Source organism: Opisthocomus hoazin, chromosome 22 (assembly GCF_030867145.1).
Source record: "Opisthocomus hoazin isolate bOpiHoa1 chromosome 22, bOpiHoa1.hap1, whole genome shotgun sequence".
Taxonomy (NCBI): Eukaryota; Metazoa; Chordata; class Aves; order Opisthocomiformes; family Opisthocomidae; genus Opisthocomus; species Opisthocomus hoazin.
Window position 1 is genome coordinate 10229660 of NC_134435.1, and position 22915 is coordinate 10252574.

A 22915-nucleotide genomic window follows, 5' to 3' on the forward strand; every position below is an offset into this window, starting at 1 on the left:
GATTGAGATAATGAGCAGTGCATCACTTAAGCTTCTTGCCACCTTTCCACCCTCCCGCCCTTAAGAGCAGAACAGTGGTTGGAGTCCTGATTTTAACTTCCTCTGGCAGCAGCAGTCACTGTAGGAGAGCTGCAGCCATAGCTGGTTTGTTTCTATGACCAGAGTTAAAAATCTGGACTCCCCATGATAAGAGCTGTACAGACTTGGACAGAAGGATGAGCCTGAGCTCAGAGGGCTGAGCTTGAAGCTGCTCTGCTTCGTCTTAAACTGGAAGTTATTTCAGTGAGGTGGAACTAAAGCTGGAGGGAAGCACTAGCTCAAGAAGACTCTTGGGACAGCTTTAGCGCTGCCCTTCCAGGCAAGTTCTGGGAGTGTGTTTAACAGGGAGAATTTGACCCAGTTGCTGCCCATCCTTTGTGAGGCAGAGGGTGAATAACCTGTTGTGTGATGGTGAAATGGCCAGAGCTGGGAGTGTCATGTCCTAGGCACGGCGCACCTGTGACGCCAACAGCGTGGGGCTGCGTTCGCGGATGCTGCTTTTAGCCGACTGTTTGGCCCAGGCTAATCCAGGTGCCTTCAAATGTCTCTCCCTTAAGTTTACTGTGTTAGATTTTTTTCTTTTTTTTTTTAATTCACCGGTACGAAGAGCTGTTGCTCTTCAGCCAGTTCACCCATATCTAGGGGTGTGTTGGTAGCTCACAGGAGGTAGGTGAGCTCCTTGTCGTCTCATCTTGTTCAGGAAAAAAATAATGATCATTGAACTTTAAGGAAAAAAAAAGGTGCTGGTGAGGAAGACAGTGGACTGACCTCACCAGGCGTCCAATTCTAACTAATAAGAAGTAGGTGTGAGGAGCAGCTTTTTTGCAAACAATGCTGGGGTAGATGGGCTGCAGGGAGAAGCACAGGAGTTGCTGCCCCAGGAATTGAGAAGGTTTGAAGAGAGCGCTGGGAGCTCACGGGGCAGAGCTGTTGCTGCCCTCTGCTCCTGTGCACCGGCTGGTCTGTGGGGTGTGACTGGCCTGGCAGCTGCTGGTGTGGTGAGATCTGCTCCCGAGATATCCCCAGCTCCTGCTGCAGGGCCTGGGCAGGTATCTGCTGCGCTGCTGCCCGTGTGCACCGCGGAAATGGCGATTAGTGTCACTGTTTATACTGTATTGTTTAATTATTATTTGCGTGTGCCGCCTCCTGTTTTCATCCTTGGCTTCGATTCTGTCTGCTTCTTGCCTGGAACACGCTCGGCAGCATCTCACTCTGTTATTCTTGGGGGTCAGTGTCTTCCTTCTTGCCTTTCTCCATCCTTCTCTCATACAATCTCTTTTGCTGCCCCAGCCTTTCTCCAAAAGCATGTTCTGTGCCTTGCTTCGCTGAATAATGTTATCTTTGTAATTAAGTCAGGAATAATTTGTAATAGGGCTCCTTTGGCCAAGCATTTCCATGATGGCTTTCCAAAGCAGGTCTGAATTTTAGTGCATAGGGCTGTGATGGCTGCAGCGTGGTGCGTGGACTCAGGACAGCTAGGCTCTTTGGGTGCATTGATATTGTAAATCTTGGCCTGTAACAATACATTCACCTGCACCTTTGTGTGCAGTTTGGTCTTGCTGTGGCTCTGCCAAGATGGTCACGCTGTTGGGGCACATGGGGTGCCTGCAGCTGTGCCACGCTGCGCTGGAGGTGACAGTACTGCTCTAGTTGTTACGCAGAGATGGCCAGTGCTGCAGGAAGGGTGCACCCCGGGGCTGTCGGCATATGTGTGTCTTTGTGGATTTGTGCTTTGTGCCACTTCTTCTGGCAAGGTGAATGGATTGTACAGCAACTTCAAGGGACGTAGCCAAGGGTGGTTACTGGATAGGTGTTGGTTCTGTCACTTGGTGTGGCCATTTTAAAGGGAAGAATGTTGGTGGGAGACAGTTGAGGACCAACAGTGTGTTGACAAGAGTAAAATAGCTTAGAAATGTAAGCTTTCTTTGCTTGATCTATGATCTTAAAGGTCTTTTCCAACCTAAATGATTCTATATGTTTCGTATTTGCCTTATGGTGAGAATTCCAGGAGGGCAGAGATACTGCTTGTGTAGCTGTCTTGTCTGTGAGAAAGCCTGCTTTCTCATGAAATACCAAAAGTTGGTGCTGAGCTTCACTTAGTGAATTGCAGAGAGTGGTGTGTTTGGTGTAGTACAAATTCAGGAGGTGGTTTTCAAGGTAGAAGTGCTTGTGTAATCCTTCTGCTGAACCTCAGCTTGTCATCCCTTCCTCAGTGATCCGTGGGGGAGAGGGTTTGATTACAAACGTCCACAAGATACATTCTTGTTCTTTCCAAAAATAGCACAAGGTGATCTGAAATACTGTCTGTTGTCTAGAGTTTAGGCTGTAGCTTGTCTGAACAGCAAATTAATGCCAAACAGTTGATAACAGAGTAGACGGTACTCACTCCCTTTAGGAGAACTTGTAATGATAAAAAAACCCTGGTGTTGCTGACCGACAGAGCAAGGCACTGTCTTTCTCTTCCTGACTAACCCAGTCTCTTACCTGCTTTGAATTTCTTCGGTGTATCTCCAGTGGAGTTGCAGCACGGTACCCACCTGATATGCAGTGGCTCACAAGTTTTCCTGTTATTTAGACACCTGAACATTTCCCTGCTCTGCGGGTAAAGAGTACTCTGACCATATGTATGGATTACATCTGGAGTTCGTTGTGTTTAAAAAAAACACTTGGGCTTTCCCTAGCTCACAGAAACGTCACCATTACTGCAGGGCTGAGTTTTTGGCCATCGGGATGTCTCTGCAGTTTGAGCTTGGCATAGTAAATGTTAATTGTAATAGGAATGAAATTAGTTGTATTCTGACCCCAGAATGCGTGCTTTGGGGGCTGTAATTCTGGCATCACACAGCAGAGCTTAAAGAAGAGACTTGCTGTACCTGGAAATGATAACTGCTGCGTGCACTCCTCTGCTGGCTGTTTCTGTTGGTAACGTTAAGGCATCTCTGGCCGGGTAGGGGGGTCTGGGGGGAGCGGAGAGAAAATAACGCAAGAGAGTGCCCTGCGCTTCCTCGGGGCGGCAGAACATGGTGCCCTGCGTGGGCTGCCTCTTCGCCCCAGGTGGGGCCTTCGGTGAGATGGACTTGGGTGATGGTGAGACCCAGGTCTGACTGCTGGTGTTTGGGAAGCAAGAGAGCAAACTGGGAGGAATGAGAATAGCTGCGGAAAGAGGGGCAACTGTTGAAGCATTGTCTGAATAGTTTCTTGAAAGCCAGGTTTTCATCAGGCTTCTGTGTGGGGTATTAGAGGGTGACAAAGAGTTGATTTAGATGCAGGCTTGCCTCTGGGCAGGGGCTGTGGGTGTCCCTCAGGTGGAGCAGCGTGAATGGCCTTGGCAGATCTCCAGCATAGTTCCACTGCTCCATCCAGCTGACTCTGCTCAGGTTACAGCTGTCAGCAGGGCGCCCGTACCTTGTGTGTGTACTGTGCGCTGCACTGGAGATAATCAGTTGTGATATACATAGGCCTCTTAAAGCCTAAGGCTGGAAAATGTGTAAAAAAAAAAAATATATATATATACATAAAAAGTTTTTTTGAGGTAAAAGTCATATTTACAAGAACAACAGGCTGGAAGTGACCGAAAAAACCCCTGGGGTTTTGCATCTGAAAGTGCATCTGCATTTTAAAAGCACCAGCAAAGGCAGCACCCCTGGTTCCCGTGTTGCTCCAAACAGCCTGTGTCTGTGCCGGGGTGGGGGGGTGGGGGCACGGGGCTGCAGCAGGGCAGTGGCCGAGCGAGGGGCTGCAGCCCCTGCCTGCTGCTCCTTCCCGTTCCCGGGTCCAAGCTCCTGCTCAGCCGTAAGTTATTGCGTGGCTTTTGATGACTGAGTGCGAAGAATTTCAGCAATGTAGTCTGTAATGTCATTACCTGCTTTTTTTCGTGTAACAGAGGAGTTTATCCTTTTGTATTTTCTTTAACCACGTGAAGAAAACCCATAAAACTCAACCTGAAGCAGAATACACCATTTATTAGAGAGGTCTGTTGTGTCTTAGTTGCTAGGATGTTGAACTGTGAATTGCAAGAGACGTGCCTCGGGAAGGGTGGTGAGCAGGACAGGGATGTGAAGTGAGAAGGTGCGTATTTGTGCTATGACGGCTTTAATGAGGAGCATATTGCTGGTGCTTATTGGCAAGAAAAATCCCTGCAGCACTTCTTAGAGCTCTTAAAATGCTGAACCCACCTGGGACGTGTTGTTGGCTGGTGCTGGTAAGCAGGCAGGATACCCCACAGCCAGGCATGGGAACTCCTGGATCCCTTGGAAACCTGTCATACCCCGTCTTGGCTCAGTGAGTCGCGACGCTGGTAAGCTCCTGAATCCTCTTCTTGGCCAAGGTCCTGCTGGTAGCACACTGCCAGAGAGTGTGTGTACTGAGCAAGCAACACGGGATCTGCTTTCTGCTCTTCGATAGCGAGGCAGAAATGGCGTTAAGCAGCGTTAGGTTTTTGTGTGTTGAAGGATTGTGATGTTCTCGTGATTGCTGCATGGCTCTGGGAAGCCGAGTGGGCTCGGGTGTCTGTTTCTACAAAGCTGACACTTGTGAGTGGGTTTTGGAGACAGGCAAAGTCTGTCTGTCTGTCACCTGGGTGGGGTGGGGTGGCTGCCATTGTGCTCTCTTTCTCCTGCTCTGTATTTTTGGGGCAGAGCAATGGCAGTTCTGCTTATATAAACTAAAAGTTAGGACATAAGGGTTTTTTTGATTGTACCTGCCTTTGGTTTCAGATACTTCATGGTGAAGCTTTTTCTTGAGTACGTCTTAGAAGCAGGGAAATTAACTAGCTTGTGCACACCAACTTTTTTTTTTTTCATTGAGAAACTAATTTTAAATTAATTTTTTAAACTTAATTTGCTGTTCTCATCACCTTCTTCCAGTCAGGTATATTTCATTGTCTCTTACTACGACTTTTTCTGTACACTCCAACCTTTGAAATGAACAAATTGGTGTTAGTGAAGTAGTGGGGGCTAGTACCTGCTCAAATGTGTGAAGTTTGAGTGCAGTCATTTACCAGAGGTCATGTTTCTTACTAAAAAAATAACAAAAAACTTCTCAAGCCCTGGTTTATTGTTTTCAATAAGAATCAGAAGGATGGAGGGAATCATCCTGCTCTTTGAAGGTGTAGGAGCCACTAAGTAGAATCAGGATTTGCTTTTTAATGTAAATGTCTCTGGTGGCCAGATGTAATCTGCACACAGGGGGGAGGCAAATATCTTTACAAGCATCTGGAGCTTTAGTGATTTCTTGTGTTCTGGTTTTTCCCCAAAGATCCGAGCCAAGAAGAAACCTACTCCAGTGAAGTATGAAGTTGGGGATCTTGTTTGGGCCAAGTTCAACAGACGCCCATGGTGGCCATGCACAATTTGTCATGACCCAGTGCTGGACTGTCACTCAAAAATGAAAGGTACTGTATCTACTCAGACACAAAGTGAATGGCAGGGTACTGCAGTTTTTAATTAATTTTAAAAAACATTTCTGGCCCTTGAAAGGTATGAAGAAATAGACTTTACTGTGGAAGACCTGGATCTAGAAAGTAGACCTAGATCAGGGAGGTGACAGGAAGAAGGTGGGGCTGAGCCTGATGGAAGTGGCACAGATAGCTGTTGGACGTGTAGGCTTTCCTTCCCAGAGAAGGATGAGTAGCTGGGCTGAGCTCAGGGCACTGCAGAAGAAATAGAAGCCTCTCAAAAAAGGAATGCAGAGAAAGAGCAGGTAAAAAGGAGGTGGATCAGGGAGGTGAGGACAGAGACGTGCAATGGGTGGGCAAGCGAGCTGGGAAGCCTAGAGTGTGTGCAGACACTTGGAGTTGGCCAGGCTTGGGGAATGGGCGGCTGGAGAGGCTGCGGAGCAGGGTGGGGGTAGCACAGTGTAGCTGCCGAATGCCTGAAGGTGTGGTGGGAATGTGTGAGAAGAAGTGAAATTTTTTTGGTCTTGTTTGGCATAAGGGTGCAAGGGGCTGTTTATGGGGAAATAACGGAAAAACGTGAAGATGGAGCCACATGTGTGAAAGTTTAGGGCAGAGTAAGAGCCTGGTGAGTGTGAGGGGAGGAGATGGAAATAAGACAGAACTGTGCATCCATGAACGTAGGGGAGAGCCTTGCAAGCTCAAGGCAGAGAAGCATAGGTGAGTGATGGAGTGAACAGAAGGGACGTGATTGTTTGGAAATGGCAGCTCATTTGAAGGCTTTCACGGTGCTTTTAGGATCATACTAGCTGCCGTGGGGAGACTGGCGCAAATGGAAAGGATTATTTTTTTGTTCCTGGTTTCCCCTTTTGATTCTTTTTGTCCTATGGGCAACTGGAAGCCCCTTGAACTGGTGCCGTCTGCCACTGACGGCTCTGTAGACTGGTGAGGTTACCCCTCACAGATGTATTTCTGTCTGTTTTTTGTGGCCCTTGCCAGCCTAAGAACCAAGTGCTGAGCACGAGTAGACGTTTTTTCAAGTGGCCATCAGCTCAGAGCCCTCTGCTATTTCGCTAGAAACATGAAGCAGCTTTTCCTGCATTGTGCTCAGATCATCCCCAAGTCTGGTTGCTGTAGTCATCGTACTTGCGATTTCTCCACCTTCCTGTTCATCCTTTGGGAGGCATTCATCCTAATTCTAGATAGTAGTGAATGTGCTGTTTTAAATATTCCCTTTCGAGCTCTCAAATTCCTGTCGAAGATGTGGCCAGAAGATATGCCAGACATACTCTCCCCCACATCCCCTACCATGAAATTTTGGACAGGATTTAATGTATATAGCTGTCCAGTAATCTCCTTGCAACCTGTGTATGATGATTTCTAATAGAGGAATTCTTCAGGGAGGAAACACGCTATTAACAAATTCCAGCAAGGTCAGAGCTCCAGCTAAACGATAGACTCTCCCTCCCATTGTGTTTTATCCATGTTCAAACCAATAGTGCTCTGGGGAGAATTTCATTTTCCAGTTGTGGCAGTATGTAAGCTGCTCCCCTCCCCGATGCCGAGGTGGCAGAGCAGGTGGATCTGAACTCGGGTGCTTTTGGGCAGGGGGAGCTGCCGGGGCTCTGCCTGCGCTGTAGGAAGCGCAGTCCTCCTGCCTTGGCTCTCCCGTTGCCAAGGGAACGAGCCCTTCAAAACAAGGCAGGTCGCTTCAAACTCATCACTTGTGCAAAAACCTCTTCTGTTGGATTTTTGAGGCATGGTGTTTTGTTTAAAGGAGTTTTGCTTTTCTTGGCAAGCTCTTGACTTGAAGATTTTTTGGAGCTTAAAGATTAAAGTTCGGTGGCTTGAGTCCCAGTACTGTGAATGGGATGGATGAAGTCTGTCATCTTTGCCCTTGGTTTGATGTTGCCCTGGTCGTTATTTTTCATCATCTCGGTGGTCTTGGTCAGTCGCAATCTCAATGTCGGCATCGCTGAAGGCCAGGCTGCTGCACTGTGCTGGCACTCTTGGAAGAGGCAGCACAAACCAAAAGGGCTGCGAAGTCCAGGCTACATGTTCAGAGTGTGAAGGTGTTCCTGGGAGAACATGAAGCACACAGCGCAGCGAAATGCGGGGAGATGTTTATATCCCTTGTTCAAGCCTTGCTTCCTCTGTTCTAATGCCTGTAACCTGTCCTTTTTCACCAGCACACTCGGTACTGGTTTAGTTCTTAGTTGTATCATGTCTGCTCAGCATTCTCGCACAGGAGGGACCTTTGAAAAATCTTGGATTGTGCCCTCATGATTGAGTTTCTTCTCTTGCTCTGCACCTCTGTCCCCGAAGTGTGGAGATGCTCATTACCACTAACATTTTGTCATGTTGCACCAGTCCTTGTAGAGTGTGCATGCTTGCGTGTACTTACTTAAATGCTGCTGTTAATGTTTTATGTCCTAAATAAGTGTTTGTTAACAAAGCATTGAACAAGATGGAGTATGTTGTGGTGGGGGAGGTTCAACCTGTATGAGTAAATCCTATCCAGAGGGAGGTAATTTCTGGGTGTTGCTGGCACACTGTTGCCTTTTCCCAAGGGTCAAGTGGACTGGACTGTTTAATCATTAATCAGGGAGTAGCAAAAAAGAAATGTCCTGCCTAGTATGTTGTGTCTCTCAAGGAAAAAAATATTTGGATATTTTTGCAATTTTTTTTGCAGCCAACCTGTAGTCTTTGCTCTAGGGAGACAACCCATCTTAGACCTGTTAATCAATTGTTTGTAAGAAAAACAGTGTGTTCAGAAATAGAGAGCGACAACACAGAGCAGAGACAGCAGAGATCAAAGGGGTCTCCCTTAGTTCTGACTAGAAATCCCCAGAACTGGCATTCATGTGGGAATGCTATTAAGGAAAAAGTAGTTGAAAATTAACTGGCAAATTATTAACGTTTTCTGTGATTGTTTTTGTGTGTCTTTGTCCTGTTACATGCAAGGGGTTAATTCTGTTGAATTTCTCAAAATAGTTTCCAATCGGAGACCATACCGAGAATACTATGTGGATGCCTTAGGAGAGCCTTCAGAGAAAACCTGGGTTGCTGGGAAAGCTATCGTCCTCTTTGAAGGAAGACATCAGTTTGAAGAGCTGCCTGTTCTTCGAAGAAGAGGAAAGCAAAAGGAAAAAGGCTACAAACATAAGGTGAAAGAGCTGTTTTCTCTAATATGTTGTTGATTCTTAGAATGTGCACAGTACAAAGTATTCCTTTATGCCTGGAATTGCACTTCGACAGCTTGCTTCTGTGGCAGTGACTGCAGCAAAGCGGCCAGAGAAGTGAGTCTTTGCATCCTTACAAGGAGCGTGGTTTATAAGCTGCCAGGAGTTCCTAGGCTCTGTTGTGTCGGGGTGTGGCCTGCTGCCCTGGCCAGCTCTGGGAGGCAGAGGAGTCGGGTCTCTCTGGTGTGAGATGTGTTCAGCGGCACAGCTCTCTCCTGAGGTCTGTTACGGCGCGCTTCTAAATCACTTCCTGTGCTCTCTGGCAGCCTCTTTTGGCTGAGCTGAAGCAGAGGTGGAGTTGCATGCTTCACTAGATCACTGACTGAGATAAAGCAGTGGGGTTTTTAGCCCTGCTTCAGTAATTCTCTTTCTAGAAGCCTGTTAGGACTTATAATTTGACTTGGAAAATGCTTTGTCAGTGAGCCTGTGGGAATGAGTTTTGTGGCTCATCGCATCATCTCCCTTTCCAAACATAACAGCCCTGAGCAGTTGTAGCCAGTATAATGTAGCGTGACACAGAGGTCTGGTCTACGTCTTGAGGAAGGTGACTGGAGAAATGAACTTTTTAGAATTGCTGAAGTGAAGAAGTACAGAGGCTACTGCATTACTGTAAGAGAGCAGGTAGTCATTCTAGGCAATTGTGTCTGGTTTTTCTTTTTTCCAAGCGGTTTATTAACAGTTATGTACTTAACCTCTGTGCAAAACCATCAGATTAAATGTGCTCTTGCAGATGTGAATCCCTGGGTGTAATGCGTTCATTTGGTTTTCCCTTGTCAAGGGCATGTTCAGTATCTTCTCTAAGGACTTCTCTCCTTGTTTGCCCAGCCCCCTCACAGCAAGGTACATGCTCCCAAGTAACTTTTCTGGTCCTAGAAGTGTGCTGCATGGCAAGAATCTCATCCCATATGTAAATGGCAGTGCCAGTGTGGCTGCAGTAGAGGGTGCCAGTGTGGCTGCAGTAGAGGGAACCAAATGTTTGTTGCCTGCATAAATATCCAGGTTTGCATCCCTGGAAGCCAAGATCTGATGTAAACCTGAGAGTATTTGGCTGGTTTGCTATCAGGCTCCATAAAACTTTTTAATTTGCTGAGATGAGATTTTTTTGTTGGTGTGGTTTTTTTGGTTTTTTGTGGTGGTTTTTTTTTTTTTTTTTTTTTTTTTTTTTTTAAGGAAAGTTGTCAGAAATTTGAGTTTTTCCTCCTGTGTTGGAATTAGTTTTGATTTTAGGAGAAGTTGTGAAGCCTTTGGTTTGCTGTTGTGCAGCCAAAAACTACACACACAGATAAGAAACAAATTTCTTGCTGGTTTTAGATGTTAGCAGAGATTCCTGTCCAGTATGCAGAATGCTTTTTGTTTTATAGTAAAGGTAGAAAGTTAAAGCTAGGGCACTTCCAGTAGTGGACATCTTGAATTTGATAGAGCACATTTTAGATGTGTGTGTGTATCTCATGTTTGTACCAAGGTGAGTTGTTGGAGAGGGAAGAATGAATTGTGCTTTGAGTTCAAGGGATGCAGGAAGAAACAAGAACGAGCAAAGCAAACGTGTCTGCTCAGATATGTTGAGGTAAAGGATGCTGCGTTTGCCTTGAGAGGCTTGTTGGCTATTGTTTTGTGGTTTTGTGCCAGGGATCCATACCACATGTGTTCCCCTTTTTAAAGGCTGTTGTGTTAATGGTGTGCTGCAATGCCAGGACATCTAGTTCCTGGGAGACCTGTGCTTGCAGGGACCTTTTTGCAGATTTGGGAATGCACAGGGATTTTTATTAGGCTCAGGAGGAGTGTGGGGTGCTCACCCAGGAGCAGTATTTTCTGTGTCCACTGGGCACAGTCTCTGGGAATCCATGTGATTGTCTTAAAGATGCAAAATGCAGGACTGTCACTGTGTTCTGTGCCTTGTGCACCTCAGTCTCACTTTTATCTTGTTGGTTACCCACTCAAATGTTTTCTTTCCCTTTTTTTGTCTCCTCCACCTTTAAGGTTCCTCAGAGATTTATGGCTAAGTGGGAAGTCAGTGTTGGACAGGCGGAAGACATACTTCTCGGGGGGCCAGAGGATCAAAAGTGCAGCCAGAACTCCAGCGAGCTGGACAGCGAGAAGGAAATGCAGTTGGAATACTATGCCAATGGCCCTGGAGCAGAAAGGGACAGGCAGCTGAATGGCTGTTTTAAATCCTTGGCATTTCACTCCGGACACCTGGCCAGTGAAAAAGGAAAATTGCACATTAAGCCACATGTGAAAAAAAGCTCTGAGAGCAGAAAAAGGACTAGAGTAAAAAAGAATGGCACAAGAGGGGAAGCATCTAGGGGAGCAATCAGAGAAAAAACACCAGAGAGCATAGTTAGAAACATGATAGTTGGGGACCTACCAGATAAACATGCATCTCATGAACTTCGCCGGATTGCCAACAGCCTGAAAGCATCCAGTAGCGCCAGGGGAAACCATTTGCTTTCTTCCTTTGGAGAAAGACGTTTTGAAAAGACACCTTTGAAACCAGATTATGAGAAGCGTAAAAGTGATGCTCTGAAGAACACGCTCCAAGGGGATTTGTTTTCCAGCGCATCTTTGGAGAGAGAGAAGAGCTCCTTGGGCATTTTGTGCAGTTCCAAATTACAAATACACTATTCTGCGTCTGATGCTGGTATTGAGAAAAAGCAAACTGAATCAGATTCATCCTCTTCCCTCTCAGATGGTGGGAATAGTGATGTAGATACCATGGACCAAAGTTCAGAGAGAGCCTCTAGTGCTCTCGAAGTTAGTGATTCTTCAGATAAAGTGGAGAAGGAATTTCCTGTGACGTCAAGTGGAAATGTTAAGCTTTCCATGTATCTTTCTCAGAAGAGCAACAGAAGGGCAAGGAAAAAGTCATACAGAGATCGCAAAGCTCTGGGAGGTTCAGTAACCAGCAGACTTAATGCTAAATTTGCAGATGGAGGCATTGAAGTAGGCTTCTCTGATGCTGAGATGTCATTGACGGCTCTTGAATGCTCTTCAAATGTGATGAATGACAATCTTTCCCTAGCAAACAAGCACACTACTCCCCAAAGTGTTTCCAAGGACAGCTCCTGGCCTGCTGTTGCAAATCAAACAATCTTAAAACCGAAAAGCATGAAATTGCCCCGAATCAGGAGTATAAAATGCAAACATAAAGAAAAAGTTGCTGGGTTGGAGCCTTCTCTTGCAGAAGAGGAGGGTGGTGTGAATCGCTGCTCTTCTGATACCAAAGGTTTCTCTGGCCTTCAGAGAGATTCTCTTCAGAGAAGCGGAAAAGTTGATGGTCAGAAACTGTTAAACAACGTGCATGAGAAACCCAGGGATTCTGCTGAAATAGAAACGGCTGTGGTGAAACACGTCTTGTCAGAGCTGAAGGAGCTGTCTTACCGGTCCATCAACGATGATGCTAATGACTCTGGCGCTCCAAAGGCCACAGTACCTTTACTTTTCTCTTCTGCCTCTGGTCATGGTCGTCTGCCTATTGAGCCTGATTACAAATTCAGCACCTTGTTAATGATGTTGAAGGATATGCATGACAGTAAGACAAAAGAGCAGCAACTGATGACTGGTCAAAATATAGTCCCATTTCGAAATACCAGCACAGCTGATGGTTCTGGAAGCAATTCTGCAAGTGGTCTGAAGTCCTTGACTATTGTAGGTCCCCCATATAAAATAGAAAAAAATGGAGATTGTGTCCAGGAAACAGTAAATCCAAACTCCACTATAAGCAACTCCTCATTTTCCCGCAATCCTCCAACCAAGTTGACGGGGATTAGTACTAGTAAAAGGGAGCCCGCGAGTACTGCTGTTTCTGGGACAAACGGCACAAATTGCGTGTCCAAACGCAACTGTTCAAAATCTAAGCAGTCATCAAAGCTTGGAGATAAAACAGTTTCAAACAGAAAGGACTTAAAACCAGGAGGGCCAAGTAAGTTGCTAAGTCGGTTATCCAGAGATTCAGGAGAACATGCATTCCGCGTTCACGGTTCGGTTACCAGTCCTCTAGGTAATGAAGCAGAAGATACTGAGAGGAAAGAGTCTGTTGATTTAACAGAACATTCAACTGATGAAGACTCTGCCTGTTTATCTGATGACAATTTAGATCGTGTTCAAAGGAGACCTGAAGCTGGTAGAAATATTGAGAGCTGCACTTCTGCTGAAAATGGGGAGAGTCCAGACTTGGATTCAGGATTGGCAAATAGTGAGAGCTCTCTTGGTGATGAGTCTAATGATATCAATCACGTAGCTCCCAAAAAGCGATGGCAGCGTTTTAACCAAAGTAGTGCTAGATCTAATAAGCACATCAGTAGATCTAGGGAACAAGGAAACTTGGAGAGTGCCTTTGGCTTTTCACTGAAAGGAAATGAGTGCTTGGGACGTAGGCATTCCCCTCATTCAAAGGTGCTTGAGGGAGACCTGACAGATCAGGACTATGAGAATCGTTTAGACTTAGTTGAGAAACGTTTGAATGTGTGTGGTAAGCCAAACAACAGTGTGATGGACTCAGAAACAGAGCTTGGCAACTTTGCTCCCCAGTCTGAACTCTCTGCACAAGGTAAGGGAGCTGGACTTGCGCCAGAGTGTGTATTTGTATACATTTTGTACTTTTTCATTTAAAGCAAAAGTTTTGGAACTTGGGCCTGTTTGACAACATGCAGATGTATACGTCTCTGCTGAAGAAAGTGTGATTCCTTGCTTTGGGGTTCTCTGTAAGCGTGGAGAGCAAAGAAGGCAGAGCGATTATGGGATTTTGCTTAGCTTTTTTGTCAGAAAGTTTAAATACATTACAAATCATTAGTTCCTCCACGGTGAAAGGTAAAATAAGCCGCCTCCTGAGTTTGGGATTTATTTTTTTTTCACACTTACACCTTCATAATGCGTTGCTTAGAGCCACGTGCTTGGTGTTAGCTGGAAAGATCAGTGCTAGAAAGTTGTGGAAAACTGAGCCTCAATGGCCACTTTTTTTTTTTTTTTCCTAGTGCTGTTTGATGTAGTCTTTTTGGTTCGTTCTGTAGGGTTTCATCAAGTCAATGTGCTGGGGGTTTTTTAGCGGTTTAGTATGGAATTTTATTAGCTGCTAATAACAAATTTGGGAAGCCCACAGATTTCCTAGTTTGCAGCTCTGGGAATGAAGGGGAGAACAGAAGAGGGGGAGGCTGGGCTGGAGGTGGGTTTGGAAGATGGCAGGCAGGAGTAGGGGCAGCATCGCTGGAACGGAAATGATCTAGGAAGGAGGAGGCTTCTGAGGACCACAAGAGACATTTGGCTAAAGCCAAAAAAAAGAAGAGGGGGTGTGTATATGTGGAGGGAATAGAACCATGTTGAACACGTGCCATCCTCAGGCTTCTGCAAAGAATCTGGGGAAGCAAACAGAAGTGAAAACAACAAAACAAAATTTTTACATGGATTTCACCAGACCAAATTGATCTAATCTATTTGACAGGACGAGGGGTAATGGTTTTAAACTAAAACAGGGTAGGTTTAGGCTGGATATAAGGAAGAAATTCTTTACAACGAGGGTGATGAAACACTGGCACAGGTTGCCCAGAGAGGTAGTGGAGGCCCCATCCCTGGAAACATTCAAGACCAGGTTGGACGGGGCTCTGAGCAACCTGATCTAGAGTTAGCGGTGTCCCTGCTTGCTGCGGGGGGGTTGGACTAGATGAGCTCTAGGGGTCCCTTCCGACCCAAAACTTTCTATGATTTGCAGTATTACAAATTAATACAACTTGACAGAATTTTGAACGTGTGTGCATTTTGCCTCTTCTGTCTTCCCTGAGTGCACATTTTGGTGTGTGCATTTTGCTGTTAGCGGTTGCCGGAGGTTGCCTGCACCTCTGTTTCGGTGTGGAAAAGGCAGCTCCTGACTTAGTGGTTGTAGGACCTGCCCAAGGCAAGTCACAGCAGGCACATAAAGCAAGCCCATAGGGTGTAACGCATGAGGTAAAAGTTCTGGTTTGAAATCGTGGCAAGCTTAATTATTCACTGACTCCTCTGGCTGCGGCTGTGTGTTTTTGAGGACTTAAGTCTCCACAAAGCAGGCAAGAGGATGTGCGTTGTTCTGGGGGTGTCGAGGCTCTGCTGCAGGAGCTTTGCAGCCTGCCAGAGGGACCGAGTTCCTCGTGTGCACTGAGATGCAGCTGGGTTCTCATGGCTTCGGGATGGTTTCGCAATTGAAGCATCTCTGTGTGTTACTGTCGTGAGATGAAGGTGCAAGTCTACAGAGGGAGCCTGAGAAGAAGAGCTGCGAAGAGGTACTACTGTTAGGAGGAGGGAACCGGCAGAGGAAGGCAGCAGACTTGTGGGCAAGGTGGCAGTGGTGGAGAGGAGCGCAGAGCTGTCCTGCTGCACACAGGGAAGCGCTGAGGGCCTGGGTTTGCTTGTAAGAGTCACCGATCAGCGACCGCAGTGAAATCTAGTTCCCCTGCCCTGAACAGCCCGTGAGCCTTGGAGCACACCTGAAGCTTATCTGTACAGACGTGCCGTAGGGAGGCATCGGAGCCTCTGTGATGAGGAGCTGTCTGGACTGCTGTAACATCCGCGGTGTGCTGGTGGTACCGAGCAAACCTCTCACGCTGTGAAGCCCATTCATGGAAACCGGTCTTCCTTTTATATCGGGCGAGGCCAATTGCATAGAAAGTAGAGAGAATGGTGCTGGAAGTTAGGTTAATCGCAGCTCACAGAAGAGGACTCTGTCACTGTCACAGTCAGGAGCACTCTGCCAGTGCTTTGAGACGATGTGGCTAATCCTTGTCCGCAGCAGGCAGAGTGTCAGTGTAAGAGATCACAACAGATTGCAGTCACAACTGTGTAGTTTCCACTAAGCTCAAACTATATGAAGTCTTCATTGAAGTTGAATGGCAATATTTGGCATAATTTTTGTACAAACTTTGTGCTGTGATTTAGAGCAAATAAGGCAGATGTGAAGATTGGTGGTATTTGCTGACCTGAAACATTTTTATAAATAGTGTTTTTGTCAGGTATGTGATTTGCCTGTGCCATTCGGACTGCATGTGGGATTCTTGCATGGGATTCACTTTGGGGAAGAAAAATGTGCTCAAGCTAGGCTTTCTAGCACAGTGCTGTGCTCTGCTGTGTGGCTTTGGGGCTCTGAAGAGTGGCCCGGTGAGGATAACCAGCCTGTAACTAGCTATGTGCCGAAATGCGTATTTCACCCAGACACCTGTGCAGAATGTTAATAGTGGCTGGAAATAGCTGTGTTTGAGAAAGTTGTTTCTTTCTTCTCTTTTGGCCAAGTCTGACGTTCTGGTGCTTGTTTAACCACAAAGCCACAATAAAGTGTAGCAATCTTGTCCAACATCCCTGTTCTGAAGTGTTGCACTGGAATGCTTTTTTATAAAATGTTTCCGTTTCAAAAAAGAGAAAGCCACCTCTTGCACGTGAAAAGAAGCAAAGAGAATATTTACTGTTTGTTCCAACGCTTCCAGGAGACCACAAATGTTTTCATGACTAGGAGAAATCTTTTGACAATATTATTGAATAATTTTGAAAACTAATAAAGGTGAAAACTCAAGAGGTATTCTGGGAAATGTTGAAAAGATATAAACTTGAATCATTTTGCTTTTGCAGCTTGCGGATTAGAGGTGGTGTAGAGTATCGGGGCTTTTTTTTTTTTTTTTGGAGCTCGCCGTGCGTTGGAGTGTTAAGGTGGTATAGCATCGGTGGTCACCTTTGTGCCGAGGAAATACCTGTGACCGGGTTTCCCTTGCGATGGTGCAGCACTGTGCAAGCAAAGACATTGGAGCCCTGAAGAGCTTGCAGTCGCTGGCAAGGACTGTCCGTTCCCTGATCTCATGGTGGAATCTATGGTCAGGAAGCAAAGGCAATAAACGGGCTTGCAGTAGCAGATGGGGAATACAAGGCTCTTGCAGTATATACAAAAATGTCAGGGAGGAGGGGAAGGGAAGGAAAGGAGTTAGGCTTATGTGTTACTAGTGAAACCAGTGACTGAATAGCGTTACGGGAAAACAGTGTTTTTCCATGTACCTGCACTAAAACCAAAGGAGTTTGGGTGAACAGCAGAAGTAGCACAATGAGTTTGAGTTGCTCATGGACTTAGGTTTTGGTAGAAGTACTGCAAGAAGGTTAGATGTAGCTTGTCTAGGGAGATGTTGGGGGAAATTCCAAGAGCCTCTAGGTCAGATATCTAATGTTTTTTGATTTCTTGTCTAAATTGCTTGAAGTACCTTAGGTCCTTAAAAATCCCACCTGCCATTGGGATTGTGGAAAATAGGAAGCTCAAAAATTATAACAGTGTATCAAAGAGAAAGAAGTATCAGGGCTCTTCCCACATGGAGCCTGTGGAAGAGAAGGCAGGAAGAACTGTTATCTACAGATCATAAGGAGAATTTTGTCTTGTGATGGTCTCAGAAACACAGTCTTGAAGCTGCTTTCCTTTCTCTTAGTACATTCAGAGAGGAAACGCCTCAGAAAGCCAAGTAAACGGCTTCTGGAGTATGCAGAAGAATATGATCACTTATTTGCACCCAAGAAAAAATCAAAGAAGGGCCAGGAGCAATTGCAAAAGGTGGGTGAAGGCTAATGTGCTCTTCGTGATTATTGCTCTGGGGCTCTGGTCTGTGTGCTCTTGACACATTGTTGCTGGCTGAGTTGTTGGTCTGTACGGTGCCATGCAGAATGAAAGTTTTCACCGACATATTTGTTTATGCTAGGTGAATTCTGTGGTGAGGTCTGAATTTGAAGGAGGTCTTCCTGCACAATGCAGTCCTGATGCCCAGCGGGGGCCGAGTCCTTTGGTTTCAACTCCATCTTCAACCAAAGAGTCCCCTCCCATCCTTGAAGCAGAGTGTTCCTTCTCAGAACTAAGATCCCATTCCACTGATCCCACTGATCAACTTCTAGAAGGACCTTCAGATTTTCCAGAGCTGGTGCTGTCTTCCTCAGATGTTTCTGAAGTTTCTGCTTCTCCATGTGCTGAAGAGAGATTCCTGAAATCGGGTAAGTGGGAGGCTGGGTGATTCTGCTCCCATAAGTGAACATATCACAAGTGGTATGGAAATTGTTGCCTCGGAGTGGAAGGTTAGTAGCTGTTGATCTGTTAGGTTGGTTTTGCTTTGATTCGCTCTGTGACCGTACTGATGTTGGGAAGGGAGAGGGCAGGTGCAGTGGGTGACCCAGTGAGCTGGCTGATTACACTTACGCTTTTCACTTTCTGTGGTATATGGTGGTCCTCCGTAGGTCCTGGCACAGAATACTGGTATGCCTTTATCCAGAAGAAGAAAGTCACAGCTCCTTCTCTGAATCCTTTCCATCTCTGCTTACAAACAGTGGCATTCCTTTAGCTTGAAGGTCTCTTGCTGCTGTTAAAACCCTTCGGATGAATGTTGCTGTGCTGAGGTTGATACGCAAAGTCTAATCTGCATAGCTTGTGGGGTGACCTTTTTTGCTCTCTTAGTGAGCTCAGGGAATTGTAGCACAGAAATCCCTCTGGAAAAACTTCTTTTCCTAGAGGCTCTAAGCATCTGTAGAAATAGTCAGACACTTGTACTAGCAGCACACCAGGACCTGAACTCTCAATAGGGCACAGTGTATGAAGAGCGAGTGCGGTCTGATGGGCTTTTGCCCTTTCTAGCAGAGTCAGTATCAGGGTCTGTTTTTCTCTGGTAGCGTCTAAAGACGGGTCCAGGGTTAAAACCCTGGTGTTCTGGTTGTGCTGCCTTGGAGGGAACACTGTTCCTGTTCTAAAGGGCCTATGGTCAGAAAAGTTTAAACTAAGCAGACAGAGAGGTACAGTCACTGGGAGGTCAGTTAGCCTGTTCTGTTTGAGGGCAGAGGGAGCTGCCTTTGAGGGCTTGTGGGTGTCAGATGGAAATGGAAAGCTGGGGAGGACTGAAGGAGGAAAAACTGGGTGTGTGAATCTGAGGTTGGAGATGCAGGAGAACAGTACAGGGTGCAGCAGTGGGAGCCGATGTCCAGTGTGCAGAGGCTGCATAGCACTTCCCCCTCCTGAGAACACTCGCCTCTTGCTGAAGCACACAGAGCCTAAGCTGTGGGCAGGGGCTTGCCTGGAGAGCGATGCTGTCCGCGTTGTCCTTCCGTTAGGTGTTCGCAGAAGCAGCGCGTGCAGAGGTGTGTGTCACAGAAAGGACACAGCTAAGGCTAGTGAAGCAAGCAGATCGATAGAGTGGAGTGGGTAGCAGGCTGCTTCTGTGGAGTGTCTTACACTCATTGCATCATCACTTCTGTGTTGTTTCAAGTCTATACTGTTGCCAGAATTAGTGTGAATGAGCCCAGGTCTAGCAGCTTGTTATCTCCTGAGTGCCAGCAAAAAGCTTGAGCAGGAAATGATGCAGGTTACAGCTAGTTTGTCTAGGGTGTCTTTTCCCAGGTAGTTGTAACCAGGAGCGCGTCCTTTAGCCTGTTTACTACGTGCAGCATGAATGCTGGTGTGAGTGGTGTGGGAGTGGAAGCAGGGTTGTGTTTGTCAGTGGTAAGACTGGCTTATGCCAGATCAAAGTGATTGGGAAATTATTATCAGAGTTGCGCTGCCAGGATGTGTTACTTCTGGCATTGACTTCATAGTCTCTCTTCTGTGGGTGGCTTTTTGTATTACATATTGAGGTATGTCGGAAGGTCATGGCAGACTGGGGTGCATTTTTGTGGAAGTTGTACAGAAACAGGTAATTGGCTTCTCTGCCCAAGGAGCTTATGATCCCAAAGACAGGGTGAAGCAGGTTGTTTTGAACTGTTGGCTGATGTTTGCTTAACGGTCTTAGTTTGATTGAAGAGAAGAAAACCCCCTTTTATCTAATGTGAAGAGTTTCATTGCAGGAAACTTCGAAAGCAAGCGTCAAAGGAGGCCCACTAAAAAGCTCTTGGAATCCAATGATTTGGACACTGCCTTTATGCCAAAGAAGGAGGAGTGGACTCCCCCAAAGAAGGTACTTTCCTTCCAGCTCTTTTGAAAACCAGATAGAAAACGAGCCCAGACAGCAGACCCTGCTGAACGAGACACAGTGCAATGTGCTGTGGTTTCTTGTTGGCTGTGGCCCAGGAGCAAAGGTCCACCCTTCCCAAAGGTGCTGCTTGCTGTGTTATGATGAAGAAACCGGCTGAATACAGATGTGTTCCCCACCCCTCCCCATTTGTAATGGGGATTGGGTAGTTTTGGCTGTAAAATCTCTTCTCTTCATTGATTTATATGGAAAAGGAGTCATCTGGATGCTGGCTAAGAAGGTGTGAGTGGGTGTTCTGCACAGAGGCTTTCTGTTGCTGTGGTCGTGTAGCTGGAGCTTGAACCTCAGGCTTTGTCCTTCTCGGTCAGATTTGCTCTGAGCAGTGTTTCCTTTGTTGCCTTCCCAAGTGGGTTGGTGAATGGTACAGAAGTGCAGAGCTTGCAGCAGGGTGGAGGCTTGAGTTGTATCACTTGTAGTGTGCAGTGCTTGGTGCAGATTTTTAAAGAAAATGCCGCTCTTCTCTGCTAAATACTCAATATTCAGTGGCATGGTTTGGAAAAAAGCAACTTGTAAAGAATTATTTTGGATCGTGTACCTGCACAAGGCTTGTTGCCACTGTTTCTGAGATTCATTAATAACAGTTTTCCTCATTTTTCTCTCTCTGTGTGGCACAGTCTTAATACAGTTATCATTCTTGCAGTAATGCAGAGGCCAGTGTAATTCAGTCTTAAGCTCCATAAAAGTGTAAAGCTAGAAGAGAGTCTCTGTTCCCAGCAGCTTACAGAGTGTTAGCAGCCTCTTTGGGAGAGCTCAGGAGGCAGCGGATGATGCTGGTGAGCACAAGGCACAGCAGGCTCAGCAACCCTCCCTGCCCAGAGACTGACTTTTCCATGTGGGATCTATCACACACACAAAAGAAATGTTTTCTTGTGAAGTCTCTAATCACTGATGAATTTGTGACCTGAGCTGTAAGTTACATGTTGCAGTCATTTGTAAAGGCTCTGAGTGGCTGACAAACGTGCATCTCTGATTTGCATCTGGTGACTTGACTCTTGTGTATTTGTAGGGCACTGGCCCCTTGGAGAGCGACAGCTCTGAGCTCTACTCGCCAGCCCGCTTCTCGGACCTGGGAGAAGGTAAGTGAAGGCAGGGCTGCGGGGGTAAGGCTGTTGGTAACACTTGGATCAGTGCCTGTGACTTTGTGTGTGTGAGGGCTTACGTGTCCTGGGCTCTCGGAGGGTGCGTGCCTCAGCTGAGGCAATGGCACAAGAAATAGTTTCCAAGATTGTTTACCCAAAGCACTGTTGTGTCTTTGATTTCCCTGTGGACAGTGAAGGTGGTGGGTTCACATTTCCGCGAGAAGATACTTGGTTCTCATTCATAGTCCGGGTGCTTGATGGAAACTTGTCAGCACAGGTCCAGGACCAATGTGCTGCCTTTTGCCTGAGGACGGGCTGTGACCGGGCGCAGTGGTGGCTGCCTTGTCCCATCCTACAGACAGTTGTGCAGTTGCACTGTACCCCCTCCCCGTCTGCCTTTGTAGCACATTGATGTCAACATGAGGAATTTTTTGCTGCAGTGTGGTGGGAGGAGGTAGTTATCAGCATTTGATAAGCAGTGTGAGCTTTGTGTTGGTAGCAGTTCTTCTTTTCTACTGGCAGGCTGTTTCAGGAAAGTCAGTGATGTTGCTCAGCAGCCTAGCGAAAGAAGTTTAAACCAGTATGGATCCGTGGTCCTGTAATGGTTGCAGGACAGAGGGCAGACTGCCGCGAGGCTGGTATTGTCCCAGCCTTTATGTCCTTAAAGACAGTAGGACCCAGCCTGAAAAGGGTGTAGAACTTGTTGGCGACACTTGTAGCAAGGAAATAATCTCTGCATTTTGCTTGAGTGGTCTTTCTGTTGCATCCCAGCTTCTGAAAAGCTCTTGGAGAAGCAGCGGAAGCGGAAGAGACAGCGCCATCCCTGTGCTGCAGTGCATTCCAAGAAGGAGAGAAATGAGGAGGGGCAGGGGGAGACTGCACACTCTGAGGTACTGTTGGGTCTTCTGCATGCTGCTGTCCCTGTAACCTGTCTGCTGCTTCCCAGGGCACTGTGCAGAGCCAAGGCCAGGTCATCTTTGGCTGGCTGGTGTGTCAGTTGGGAGTTTGTCCCACTGATGTAATTGCATGAGCTGGGGTTGAAGCTGAAGATGCCACCTTGATTTAGCAGCAATTTTTTGATGACTGCTTAGGTCGGGCTCAGTTTTTAAGCTGCTGTTCAGCTAACTCTCTAGGAGAGAGGCTGTTCTGATCTGATAGAACCAGTTTTTGCCTGGCATCTTGCTTTGCACCTCAGAAGGTCTAACTACTGTAAAAGGTCTTCTCTGGTGGTGGTGGGTTCTTGCCCTTTTACGCACTAGTGTGAACCACAAACACTAGACTGTGGACTTCAACCCCTTCTTCCGCTTGCATCTGCATACCAGGGTGAGCTAAGAACCATGTTGGAGGGGATGGGGGGGACTGTCTGTGACTGCTCACAGGAGCCTCTGATTACATTCTGCTGTCCAGCAGAAAGGGGTAAGTAGGGCAGGTGCTTTCTACTGCATCCCAGTAGAGCCAGCGTACAAATATCTCTGACAAGCACGTTTTGCCTTCTAGGAATGAGCCAGGTATCACCAAGTGTAGGGGAAGCAAGACTTTTCCTGGGAGAGGCGGAACACCTCTGGGCTTCTCGCCATCGCCTCTCACTTCCAGTGGCCCAGGTTCAGCAGCAGGCTGTTCTGTCAGGATAGTCAGTATGTATTTCAGGAGCTAATTATAGACATATATTGTTATATTTGTTGTTGTAATACAGCTTCCAGCTGAGCACGTCTCACTTCACCTGTCTGAGCAGTGCCAGCCACCCTACTGCTACTGCTTGTCAAAAAAAGGGCATTTCTGATGGGGGGTGATAAAGTGGGGTAATACCCCTGGGCCATGCAAGCCTTCCTGTACTGGTGGTAGTGCTCTTTCTGAAGTGTGCTCATCTGGAATCATGTTTCAAAGAAGCCTGTACAAATATCTTTGCCAATGCTGGGGGGTAGTTAACACTGTCTCTTGTTAGGCATCCACTAAGAGACTGTCTCAGTTCTCAGCCAGCAAATTCTCTGTGAGTCTTTTATAGGGAAGAAAAGAGGGGGCAATTCAGGGCAGCAAAGTAGCTAGGCTGTGGCTCTCAGTCCTGCACCCACCATTCACTGCAGAGGAAGCCCAGGGAGTCTTCACTGCCTCCAACCTGAGACATCTGTGTTGAGTACCTAAAGTTAGGTATGGTAAACCGTGCCAAAAGAAAAAAAA

The 22915-nt window shown here is 46.6% G+C and overlaps 1 protein-coding gene across 3 annotated transcripts in view; it reads left to right on the forward strand.

Moving 5' to 3' along the window:
• NSD1 (nuclear receptor binding SET domain protein 1) overlaps positions 1 to 22915 on the forward strand; it is a 69426-nt gene that overhangs the window by 11948 nt on the left and 34563 nt on the right. For 2 of the 3 annotated variants that reach the window (XM_075441730.1, XM_075441731.1), the window contains 8 exons: positions 5296 to 5431; positions 8426 to 8598; positions 10651 to 13219; positions 17091 to 17212; positions 17358 to 17643; positions 19477 to 19586; positions 20668 to 20737; positions 21512 to 21630. In XM_075441730.1, the coding sequence (XP_075297845.1) occupies positions 5296 to 5431; positions 8426 to 8598; positions 10651 to 13219; positions 17091 to 17212; positions 17358 to 17643; positions 19477 to 19586; positions 20668 to 20737; positions 21512 to 21630 (3585 nt within the window). The remainder of the gene's footprint in view (positions 1 to 5295; positions 5432 to 8425; positions 8599 to 10650; positions 13220 to 17090; positions 17213 to 17357; positions 17644 to 19476; positions 19587 to 20667; positions 20738 to 21511; positions 21631 to 22915) is intronic. The other variant, XM_075441732.1, reaches the window with a different exon arrangement.